The sequence below is a fragment of the Lucilia sericata genome, unplaced genomic scaffold, assembly GCF_015586225.1.
Source record: "Lucilia sericata isolate MDLA Ls3-8-SP2 unplaced genomic scaffold, ASM1558622v1 Contig002201F_arrow, whole genome shotgun sequence".
NCBI classification, from domain to species: domain Eukaryota; kingdom Metazoa; phylum Arthropoda; class Insecta; order Diptera; family Calliphoridae; genus Lucilia; species Lucilia sericata.
Genome location: NW_023996034.1, coordinates 43,375 through 55,734, shown reverse-complemented (window position 1 = coordinate 55,734; position 12,360 = coordinate 43,375). Strand labels below are relative to the sequence as shown.

The window sequence follows — 12,360 nt, the reverse complement described above, 5'->3', positions numbered from 1 at the left end:
CTTAATATGTTCATTATTTTATTTCATTTTATTTAAATATTATTTGTTTTTTTTTTTTGTAAATATGAGTTCAAATTAAAAAAGAACGCAGTACAAACATGTCGGAAAGCACATTTATTTAAATATAAATTGTCATTAGTTACAATGAATATTAAATTTTAAAAATATGTATTTAAATATGTCTGAGGATAATTAATAATGATGATTGTTTTTTTTTTTTTAATTTTACAGACACTTTTGTATCAGCGGTTTACAAATCATTTATTACAATGCCACAGAAATCAAAAGGTATAAAACTCTGGACTCCCAATAGTCGTAGAATTTTAATAAGTATTTTGGGTTTTATATTGGGCATTGGCGGCATATTATGTGGCATGTTTTGGGAGCAAATATTCAATAGTATTTTAGCTAAGGTAAGTTCTTATTTACATATTTTATTTATTTTTAATAATATTTTTGTTTTGAAAAAAGTTTAATATATTTTGTTTTGCATTTAATATATTTGTTTATTTATTATAACAATTTGAACATTTGCTAAATTATTTCTAATGATAATAATTTATTTATACAAAAAGTTTTATATTTATGACTAATAACCATTCATGCATTCATTCATTTCAATTATTCTTTGATTAACTCCTTGTTTCTATAAAACTTTAAAACATTTTCGTTCGTAAATGGATATGGAAAACAACAAATGAGGTTTTGTTTTTTTTCTATAGCATAGTTTTAGGAGGAATGATTATATGGTTTTAAAAGTTGCCAAGTTATTGTTATATCATTTCAAAGTAGGGGTAAAGTGTACCCTAATATATTTTATCACTTGAAATCCGGAAATAAAATTTTAAAATTTAAATAATTTGAAATCAAATTATAAACTAAATTTTTTATTCAATTACAGCAAATGGTTTTAAGACCCGATTCAGAAGTATATGACAAATGGAAGACTCCACCAATACCTTTAAGTTTAGATATTTATCTTTATAATTGGACAAATCCAGAGGATTTTAAAAATTTCTCCACAAAACCCATATTAGAACAATGTGGACCGTACCGTTTTACAGAGAAACCCGACAAAGTTGACATCAACTGGCATCCAGAGAATGCCTCTGTGACGTATCGCAAGAAAAGTTTATTTTATTTTGATGCTGCTGGCAGCAAAGGAAGTTTAGATGATGAAATTACCACCTTAAATGCAGTGGCTTTGGTAAGTCTACTACTTGAACAATTTAAAATTAATAAATATTTAATAAAACAATTTTTATTTATTTATTTAGTCTGCTGCTAGTAAAGCCAAACAATGGAATACTGTACGCCGGCGTATGGTGGATATGGGTTTAAAATTGTATGGCCAAGAAATGTCAGTGACGAAGACAGTCGATGAATTGTTATTTACCGGTTACAGTGACGATATGATTGATATGGCCCGTTCCGTTCCTATATTTGGTAATGATGTTGAGGTGCCGTTTGATAAATTTGGCTGGTTTTATACGGTAATATTGTAGAATATAATAATAGTTTAAATAAATTTTAATTATTGTTTATCTCCTGATTTGTAGCGCAATGGTAGTGCTGATCTAACAGGTGTTTTTAATGTTTTTACGGGTGCCAATGATTGGTCTCAATTAGGACAACTGCATAATTGGAATTATCAAAAGCATACCGGTTTTTTTGATTCATATTGTGGTCTGGTTAATGGTTCTGCAGGAGAATTTCAACCACCTAATTTAACGCCCCACAATATAGTACAATTATTTACTCCCGATATGTGTCGCACAATTCCATTGGATTATACAGATACTCAAGAAATTGAAGGTATAAAAGGTTATAAATATTCGGGTGGCTTAAGATCTTTAGATAATGGTAAGTTACTGGAAATGTTTGGATTTTAAATGTTATTAAACAACATTTGTTTTATGAACACTTTGAACAGGCACCTTATATCCTGAGAATTCCTGCTTTTGCGGCGGTCAATGTGTACCTTCCGGTGTTATGAATGTTTCATCCTGCCGTTTTGGTTCACCAGTTTTTATGTCTTATCCACACTTTTATAAAGCTGATCCATTTTATTTAGATCAAGTAGAGGGTTTAGATCCTAAACATAAAGATCACGAATTTTACATGATTTTAGAGCCAAAAACTGGCATTGCTTTAGAAGTAGCAGCTCGTTTCCAAGTTAATATGCTGGTGGAGCCCATACCTTCATTAAGGTAAGTTATATTGAAATAGTTTAAAAGAAATTTTAATTCACTTTTTATTTTCTTATAGTTTGTACGAAAATATACCCCGCATTTTCTTTCCGCTGATATGGTTCGAGCAGAAAGTACGCATTACTCCCGAACTAGCTAAAGACTTGAAAATGATACCGTGTGCTTTGTTGGGAGGTCAAATATTTGCTGGCATTATATTTGCCATTGGACTTATACTCTTGGGCTGGTATCCTCTTAAACAGCTTTGCTGTCTGGGCAAGAATAAGAAAATGAAAATAAATCACTTAGAAAATGATAGTTGTAAATCGAACGAATTGAGACCACTACAGACGAAAAAATTTCCGGCCAAACCACATACACCAACACTCGATGGATCTCCCTTATTAGAAAAACCTGCCAAAATACCCACCATTGTTTCAAATTCAAATACTGATGATAGCCTAAATACGACTTCAACAGCGTTAAGTGATAAAACCAATTAATACTAAGATTTTAGGTAAAAAAAAAACGAAAAGAAATTGAAATTATTATTCAAAATAAGGACAATAACAAACATTCTAAAAAGAAAATAATTAGAATATTTTTTTTTCTAACCTAAAAATTACTTTCTAAAATTTGTACCACAAATTAGGTTGCTATACCTTAACAATATTTTTTACTACTTATACACAACTTTACATCCATAATAATTGTTGTTTCTAGGATCTCATTTGAAAGTTAAATACTTTCATTTGTTCCTTTCCATTATATTCTTGTGATATAAAAACCAAATACATGAGATCGCTAAAACTGTAAATTGCCTAGAAATATACACATACATATGTATACAACAAATATGAATAATTTTAACATTCCTTAAATAAAAAAAAACATATTTTCTAAGCAAAATTTCCAGTTAGTGCCAAACTCCAAAATATTATCAAAGGGTGTGACCGACTCTAGAGTCCTTTTGTTTTATCATTACTTTTTTAAATTAAATACTCTATAAATAAGAATATTTATATATCTAGTAATATACATTATGAAGAATTGTATATCATTATTTTTTACCATTGTTGATTTTATTATTAAAATATATATATATAGATTTTATATATTGTAGTTATTATGTAAGGACAACAGAAAAATTAATTCATTCATGCATCATTTTTTTAAACGTTTGTATTCAGTATTTTTTTAATCAAAACCAAAACAACATGAAATTATCTTTAGAATTTTATCATAGAATAGAAAAAATCAGAACAAATTTGAAAAATTTTTATAATGAAATATTTTTATACGTACACATTTTTGGATTACGATAAAATAAAAATTTTGAAAAGAATTTTAAATAAAGTTATGTGTTGCATTATTTCTTAAATTTATTAAAAAAAACATATCTCAAAAACTAATTTGCATTTCATCTTTTTGGGTTTACTTAACATGAACAAATTTTAAAATGTTCAATTTATAATCGAATGTTTGGCAAGAATCAATAGACTTTTAAATTAATTTTTAAAACTTTTATCCCCATTTTCTCATTGTCTGGTTATAGACAGATAGATTGACAGTTTTCATACAAAAATTAGTGTAACCGGCAGAATATCTACTGGTTAAATGATAACCGGAGATTGAGATAATGGGCCTTAAGCTTTTAACTCAAAGCTTTTTCTTTAATTCAATGCAACACTGTTAATGCTAAATACAACATTGTAGTTTTTTCGTTACATTTTGTTAAAAATATTTTACATCTTGTGTTTGAAAATACAAAAACAAATTATATAAAAAATTTATTAAAGCTACTGGAAGAGATTTACCAAATAACGCTTGTACTCAACTAAAACTGAACTAGAAATTTACAAACTTACAACCCTTATACTGAACTAAGAATGAACTAGAATTTAAACTAGAACTGAACTAGAACTGAACTGAACTAGAACTGAACTAGAACTGAACTAGAACTGAACTAGAACTGAACTAGAACTGAACTAGAACTGAACTAGAACTGAACTAGAACTGAACTAGAACTGAACTAGAACTGAACTAGAACTGAACTAGAACTGAACTAGAACTGAACTAGAACTGAACTAGAACTGAACTAGAACTGAACTAGAACTGAACTAGAACTGAACTAGAACTGAACTAGAACTGAACTAGAACTGAACTAGAACTGAACTAGAACTGAACTAGAACTGAACTAGAACTGAACTAGAACTGAACTAGTACTGAACTAGAACTGAACTAGTACTGAACTAGAACTGAACTAGAACTGAACTAGAACTGAACTAGAACTGAACTAGAACTGAACTAGAACTGAACTAGAACTGAACTAGAACTGAACTAGAACTGAACTAAACTGAACTAGAACTGAACTAGAACTGAACTAGAACTGAACTAGAACTGAACTAGAACTGAACTAGAACTGAACTAGAACTGAACTAGAACTAGACTAAACTAAGAGACTAGAACTGAACTACTAGAACTGAACTAGACTGACTAGAACTGACTAGAACTGAACAGAACTGAACTAGAACTGAACTAGAAACTGACTAGAACTGAACTAGGAACTAGACTGAAACTAGAACTGAACTAGAACTGACTAGAACTGAACTAGAACTGACTAGAACTGAACTAGAAACTGAACTAGAACTGAACTAGAACTGAACTAAACTGAAACTAGAACTGAACTAGAACTGAACTAGAACTGAACTAGAACGAACTAGAACTGAACTAGACACTGAACTAGAACTGAACTAGAACTGAACTAGAACTGAACTAGAACTGAACTAAACTGAACTAGAACTGAACTAGCAACCTGAACTAGAATAACTAGAACGAACTAGAACTGAACTAGACTGAACTAGAACTGAACTAGAACTGAACTAGAACTGAACTAGAACTGAACTAGAACTGAACTAGAATTGAAACTAGAAGTGAACTAGAACTGATCTTGAACTGTACCTATTAACTAAACGATTTGATCCATCTGAAGGGTACGTCTAAGTTCAATAATATTTATATATATTCGTACAAATAACAAATTGTTATACATACATATGTACGTATGTATGTATCTATGTATGTATGTATTTCGGAACACACATCTCTGAAAAGTAGTTTGTATCTGGAAAGACAAACAACAAAACAAAAGAAAAAAGAGGCTCGCCTTTGAATTTAAACCAAAACAAACCGGCTTCCAAGTTGAAATATGTTTTACTAACCAAAGTACAACACAGCGAAGCACAGTAGTGCTCGACCTTAATGATCATGATTACGATTACACGTCATGATCACTACAAATATAAAATGAAAAAAGAAACAAGTCATTGGAATGTGCGTATGTCTTTAATGTTTTCTCTCCTGTTGCAGAAACAACATTTAAATTTATAATAAATACGACTAATAATCAGGTTCACAATTTTTTTTCAAAGAGATGCCAGAGATTGTGGGTCTTCGTTAGAAAAGTGGGGAAAGTAGATTGTATCTATGAAGAACATTTTAAAGATTTAACATAACTAAAAGATGAACTTTGAAAATGTAAAGAAGTTTGGTGATTGGAAAAACACAAATTCCAATTTGTATAAATCAATACTGTTGGGCATCCCTGGTGTTCAATGTGTATATTGAATGTATGTAAGTATAAAGTTGCAACATTTAAAAATAGTCAATAGTTAGTCGATGTCCATCTCTATATTTAACTATCGTTAGCAAACTTGTAAGCTTGATTAGTATGCCGATGTTGTATCGCCATGGATTGGTATCGTGGCGTTGCAATAGTATTAGTATGATCATAAGTCTGTCCATATCACCATCATATATGGGATGCCTGCTGATGATGATGGCGTGGCAATAGTATTAAATATATGTGTCTTATATCTTGGCTAAACAATTTATGCTATTTTCACTCTTTAGATTACATAGAACTGCAAGAATTACACATGTGTGTAGATATAATTTTAAACAAGCTAACCAATTTAGATTTTAAAAATAGAACTAGAATTTTTCCAACTGATATTACTTCTTTATTTATATCTCTTTAAAATGCAATTCAAACTTAAAGATGCCACTAAATTGTGTATTTGAAATGAGCTAAGTCGTGTTTAGAGGCAATGAAAGTGAAATTAATTTCAGGTTTTAATTTATTGAAATTTTTTTAAAAAGAGATAAATGATAAATGTAATTTTTATTTAAAAATTTCAGGTGGAACAAGTACAGTGTCATATGACATATTATTAAAATGTCCTAATATGCCAAAAATTATAATTGATTAATATTAAATTAAAATGTTGATACAAATTTTATTATTTGAAATGGAGCAAGTTCCTTTAGTTCAATCACAACATGCAGAATGTATAGAAAGTGTCATTATTGACTTCTAGCCCATTACCATCATGTAAAATGTTACAATTAAAACTAATGAACCAGTTACGAGTCTGTTTCTATTTGGTTTAAAAGAATTAAACTAGAACATGTTACAGCAAATGTTCTGTATTAGATACAGATTTTTACTTCCCCTTGAGGATGATAAGGTAGGTGAAGGGCGTTTAAAATTCGTCACAACTTAATATATCTGATAGCGATGAACAAACTACACGAGCCCCCAATGAATATATACATATGTACATTTATATTTTAAAATAATTATACTAAAGTACGCACACACAATCAAAATGGTGACTAAACTTATTTTAGACGTTAATGACTGGTACTTTGACAACCCCTTCAGCCGTTTTAACGCCCACTTGTTCTTTTTTTTTTGGTAAAGTCACCACATTTGAAAAAATTATTTCCAATTTTATCTTTTTTGGAGGTCAGGATTTTACACGAGCCCCCAATAGTGATGCTGAAAATATTTAGTCAGTTATTACGTTTATAAACCAAAAAATGTTTTTATTCTTTTTTCATACTTTTGATTGTATCTCCAAGTAAATATGTAAATCCAATAATAGAACGATTGTGCTTACGTCTCAAACTGATTTTTTTAGTGTGATATTTTTATTTATCCTTAAATGGAAAAAAATCGTGCAGATCGAGTTGTTGAAAGATTAATATAATAATTGCAATATATTTTCTTGCTGAACCATTAGGAATATTCCATTAATACTGAACTGAACTAGAACTGAACTAGAACTGAACTAGAACTGAACTAGAACTGAACTAGAACTGAACTAGAACTGAACTAGAACTGAACTAGAACTGAACTAGAACTGAACTAGAACTGAACTAGAACTGAACTAGAACTGAACTAAAACTGAACTAGAACTGAACTAGAACTGAACTAGAACTGAACTAGAACTGAACTAGAACTGAACTAGAACTGAACTAGAACTGAACTAGAACTGAACTAGAACTGAACTAGAACTGAACCAGAACTGAACTAGAACTGAACTAGAACTGAACTAGAACTGAACTAGAACTGAACTAGAACTGAACTAGAACTGAACTAGAACTGAACTAGAACTGAACTAGAACTGAACTAGAACAGAACTAGAACAGAACTAGAACTAGAACTGAACTAGAACTGAACTAGAACTGAACTAGAACTGAACTAGAACTGAACTGAACTAGAACTGAACTAGAACTGAACTAGAACTGAACTAGAACTGAACTAGAACTGAACTAGAACTGAACTAGAACTGAACTAGAACTGAACTAGAACTGAACTAGAACTGAACTAGAACTGAACTAGAACTGAACTAGAACTGAACTAGAACTGAACTAGAACTGAACTAGAACTGAACTAGAACTGAACTAGAACTGAACTAGAACTGAACTAGAACTGAACTAGAACTGAACTAGAACTGAACTAGAACTGAACTAGAACTGAACTAGAACTGAACTAGAACTGAACTAGAACTGAACTAGAACTGAACTAGAACTGAACTAGAACTGAACTAGAACTGAACTAGAACTGAACTAGAACTGAACTAGAACTGAACTAGAACTGAACTAGAACTGAACTAGAACTGAACTAGAACTGAACTAGAACTGAACTAGAACTGAACTAGAACTGAACTAGAACTGAACTAGAACTGAACTAGAACTGAACTAGAACTGAACTAGAACTGACTAGAACTGAACTAGAACTACTGAACTAGAACTGAACTAGAACTGAACTAGAACTGAACTAGAACTGAACTAGAACAGAACTAGAACTGAACTAGAGCTGAACTAGAACTGAACTAGAACTGAACTAGAGCTGAACTAGAGCTGAACTAGAACTGAACTAGAACTGAACTAGAACTGAACTAGAACTGAACTAGAACTGAACTAGAACTGAACTAGAACTGAACTAGAACTGAACTAGAACTGAACTAGAACTGAACTAGAACTGAACTAGAACTGAACTAGAACTGAACTAGAACTGAACTAGAACTGAACTAGAACTGAACTAGAGCTGAACTAGAACTGAACTAGAAATTTTCAATTTCAATACGAAATGGTGTAATTTCACAAAGCTCTATCACTCTGGCTGTTAATAATTCGGTACAAAGATTAGTTTATAAATATATTTTTTGTTTTTTTATTAATTTTAAATATTTTATATAGTTAAAAATAAGTGAACAAATAAAAATATTTTTGAAACCTTTTTAATAGTCTACGCAAATGCATTATATGACGAAAATCTTGTTTTTGTTTTTAGCATACAAATGACGACACATGATTGAATAAATTATTTAATATGTTTGAAAATCTGAAATTCTAAATAAAAAACATTATGGCAAGACCTTTATAAATGTCTGACAGTTTCAGACTTATTTTCGGGACAGATTTGCTATGAATGACCTCCTACTAGATCATTCATTTTTCGAAGTTTCAATATTATATTTTTCTATCAACGACTGCTTTAAAACAGAACTTCGTATCGTTTACGCATCTGAGAAAACTAAGCCATTGCAAATTGTTGACCCCCATATTTTTTGATAAATATTCTATTTGAAATGGCTGGCAGATGTTAAATAAATTTTGAGTTTCTTTGCTTTTGTATCCATAAAAACATACTATTTTCGACAAACATAACAATTGTGTGCAATTTACAATTCAGGTAACTTAATTTGATATTTTTGATCACATCTATTTACATTGTAGTAACTGCAATTTAGAATTGTTTTCTAAATTTTTCCTTAACGTTAATTAAAGTAGGAAAACATAATCTATTTGTACAGTTTTCGTAATAAATACGTATGTATATCGCAAAATAAATCAAAATCATCTTCAATAGTACAATAAATTACGCGCTTATCAAAGTCTGATTTAATAAAAATATATTTTTCTCTATTTTGTTTTCTACATATTTTCTTTTTATTATCGCTTGACGCAACTAATCAATCAAAATTTTCAATATTCGTTGTGAGATTTCTCTTAGAACAAAAAAAATGCATGAAACGATTTCAATTTTGCAAAAACGATTTGAACTTTGTAATTTCAAAAGGGAGAAAAATTAAATAATATTTTTATTATTTATTAATTAATTTGTTTAAAATTAATGATGAAATAATAAAGGAAAAACCAATTTAAAAGACTGTAAAGTTAAATCCTTGCAAAATTCTCAAAACATTTATAAAATTTAAAATATGAATAAAAATTATAAAATTAAAGCATTTAAGGGAAAACATCAAACCACTTTTTCAAAATCTAACCCAATTCTGTATGGGAATTTTTTAAAACATTTGCCAAAACATTTTTATAAAAAGCGCGACAAATCCTCAAAAAGTTATCTAAGGTTAAATTAATAAAAAAAAACAAAACATAAATTTAAATTTATAAATATAATTTGTTTAATATTTTGTACTTTTGCTGCATTTTGATAAGATTTTTATTTCATGGGAGACATACTTAGAAAAATACATAATATATTATATATTGAATAAATATTTTATTTTATTAATATTTGATTTGAGTCTTGTTTTTTATTTTTATTTAATCATACACAGGTCTAGAAAAGAAATATATCGATCGTTAACTTTACAAAAATTATTTACACGTTTTATAATTTATGCGATTTGTAGCTTTGATTTTGAAAAGACTCAATGGAAAGGCAATCACATACGTAATTAAAAAAATACTTTCTTCAAATTTCAAATTTAATCAAACAGTATTTCCGTTTTTTTTAGTCAAAATGTGGTTTATAGTAAAAAAAATTGAATTTTTTTTCGAAAATTTGATATTTTAGTGAATAATTGAATTTTTAGAGAAAAATTGAGTTTTTAACGAAAATTTAAATATTTAGTGAAAATTTGAATTTTTAACGAAAAATTAAATTTTTAGTGAAAATTTTAATTTTAAGTGACAATTTTAATTTTTACTAAGATCAGCTCTATTTCAGTTCTAGTTCAGTTCTAGTTCAGCTCTATTTCAGTTCTAGTTCAGTTTCCAGTTCAGTTCTAGTTCAGTTCTAGTTCAGTTCTAGTTCAGTTCTAGTTCAGTTCTAGTTCAGTTCTAGTTCAGTTCTAGTTCAGTTCTAGTTCAGTTCTAGTTCAGTTCTAGTTCAGTTCTAGTTCAGTTCTAGTCAGTTCTAGTTCTAGTTCAGTTCTAGTTCAGTTTCTAGTTCAGTTCTAGTTCAGTTCTAGTTCAGTTCTAGTTCTAGTTCAGTCATTTCTAGTTAGTTCAGTTCTAGTTCAGTTCTAGTTCAGTTCTAGTTCAGTTCTAGTTCAGTTCTAGTTCAGTTCTAGTTCAGTTCTAGTTCAGTTCTAGTTCAGTTCTAGTTCAGTTCTAGTTCAGTTCTAGTTCAGTTCTAGTTCAGTTCTAGTTCAGTTCTAGTTCAGTTCTAGTTCAGTTCTAGTTCAGTTCTAGTCAGTTAGTTCAGTTTCTAGTTCAGTTCTAGTTCAGTTCTAGTTCAGTTCTAGTTCAGTTCTAGTTCAGGTTCTAGTTCAGTTCTAGTTCAGTTCTAGTTCAGTTCTAGTTCAGTTCTAGTTCAGTTCTAGTTCAGTTCTAGTGAAAAATAGAAAATTTGAATTTTAAAATAATTTTTGTAATTAAAAAAATGGATTTATTTTAAAAATTTAAATTTTAGTAAAATATCGGATTTTTTAAAAAAAATTGAATTTTTAGTAAGAATTCTATGGTTTAAGTGAAAATTAGAATTTGGTATAAAAACCGGATTTTTAATGAAAATTTGAATTTTTAGTAATGAAATAGATTTTTAGTAATTTTTTTAATTTTTAGTGAAAAATTGAGTTTTTAGAGTATATTTAAATTTTTAGTGAAAATTAGTTTTTACAGTATCAATTTGAATTTTAAGTCAAAATTTGATTTATTTGTTAGTTATCGTGAAAGATCCTACTTTTCCTGAATTAGTTTCTGTGCTAAAATATCGGTTTTCAATGAAAATAAAATCGGTCTTATTAAGAATAAAATCATAACAATCGGCATATCTCTAGTTTTTCAAATTCATAGTACCCGGCCTATTCTACTAACAACCGAAACAGTCTACGATTAGTAGTTTAAACCGCATAGCTGACGCATAATTTAGCGGCGTTTACATGTATGTATGTTTTAACGTGCGTTCCACATTGTTATAGGAGTCATTTTTAATTTATTTATTACACATGGAACAAGAATCAAAAAAAATTGAAAAAGTATGTGCAGACAGTGTTGCCGATTATTGTAGAATTAAAAAGAAATGGGACATTTTTCAAATATCTTAGATAAATTATGGATTTCAAAGTTCAGTAATAATTCTGTTTGTTATGTTTCTGAGATACAAGAATAGGTGAAATCTCAGGGTATTGTAGTTTTTCATCATGTGTTAATTATATACATATAGAGCTATTTTACTGATTTTCAATAGCAAAATTTTGTATCTGAATATAACTTACTTCATAAGATATAAAGTGATTATAAGGATCCAAGATTCATTATTATACTTTATGGGATCGTGAGTATTACAGATTTATTAACTTCCTGAATTGTTTTGAGTTTTCAAATGTGTAATTTTATCAGTCGTTGTTGCCGGCAACACTACAAACTGTGAAAATACAACATGCTAAATGTATATACTTTGAGTGTGGCTGACTGTTGGGTTGGTTGACTGGCTGCTAGTCGTCAGCAAGAAGATGGCAAAACGACAAAACAGAATAACAATATTAAAAAAAAAAAAATCACACAACGTTGTTTTAAGTCTACAGAGAGCGGGAGAGGATTCTATGAAAAAGGCCCGTCAAGTGAAGCA

General features: G+C 29.2%; 1 protein-coding gene across 1 annotated transcript; it reads left to right on the top strand.

Moving 5' to 3' along the window:
• Positions 1–218: 218 nt before the first annotated feature.
• LOC119613577 (protein peste-like) lies at positions 219–3,080 on the top strand. Its single transcript, XM_037969602.1, has 6 exons — positions 219–413; positions 902–1,207; positions 1,278–1,493; positions 1,560–1,863; positions 1,934–2,210; positions 2,269–3,080. The coding sequence occupies exons 1-6, from the start codon at positions 270–272 to the stop codon at positions 2,690–2,692; spliced, it is 1,671 nt and encodes a 556-aa protein (XP_037825530.1). The 5' UTR covers positions 219–269; the 3' UTR covers positions 2,693–3,080.
• Positions 3,081–12,360: the final 9,280 nt, after the last annotated feature.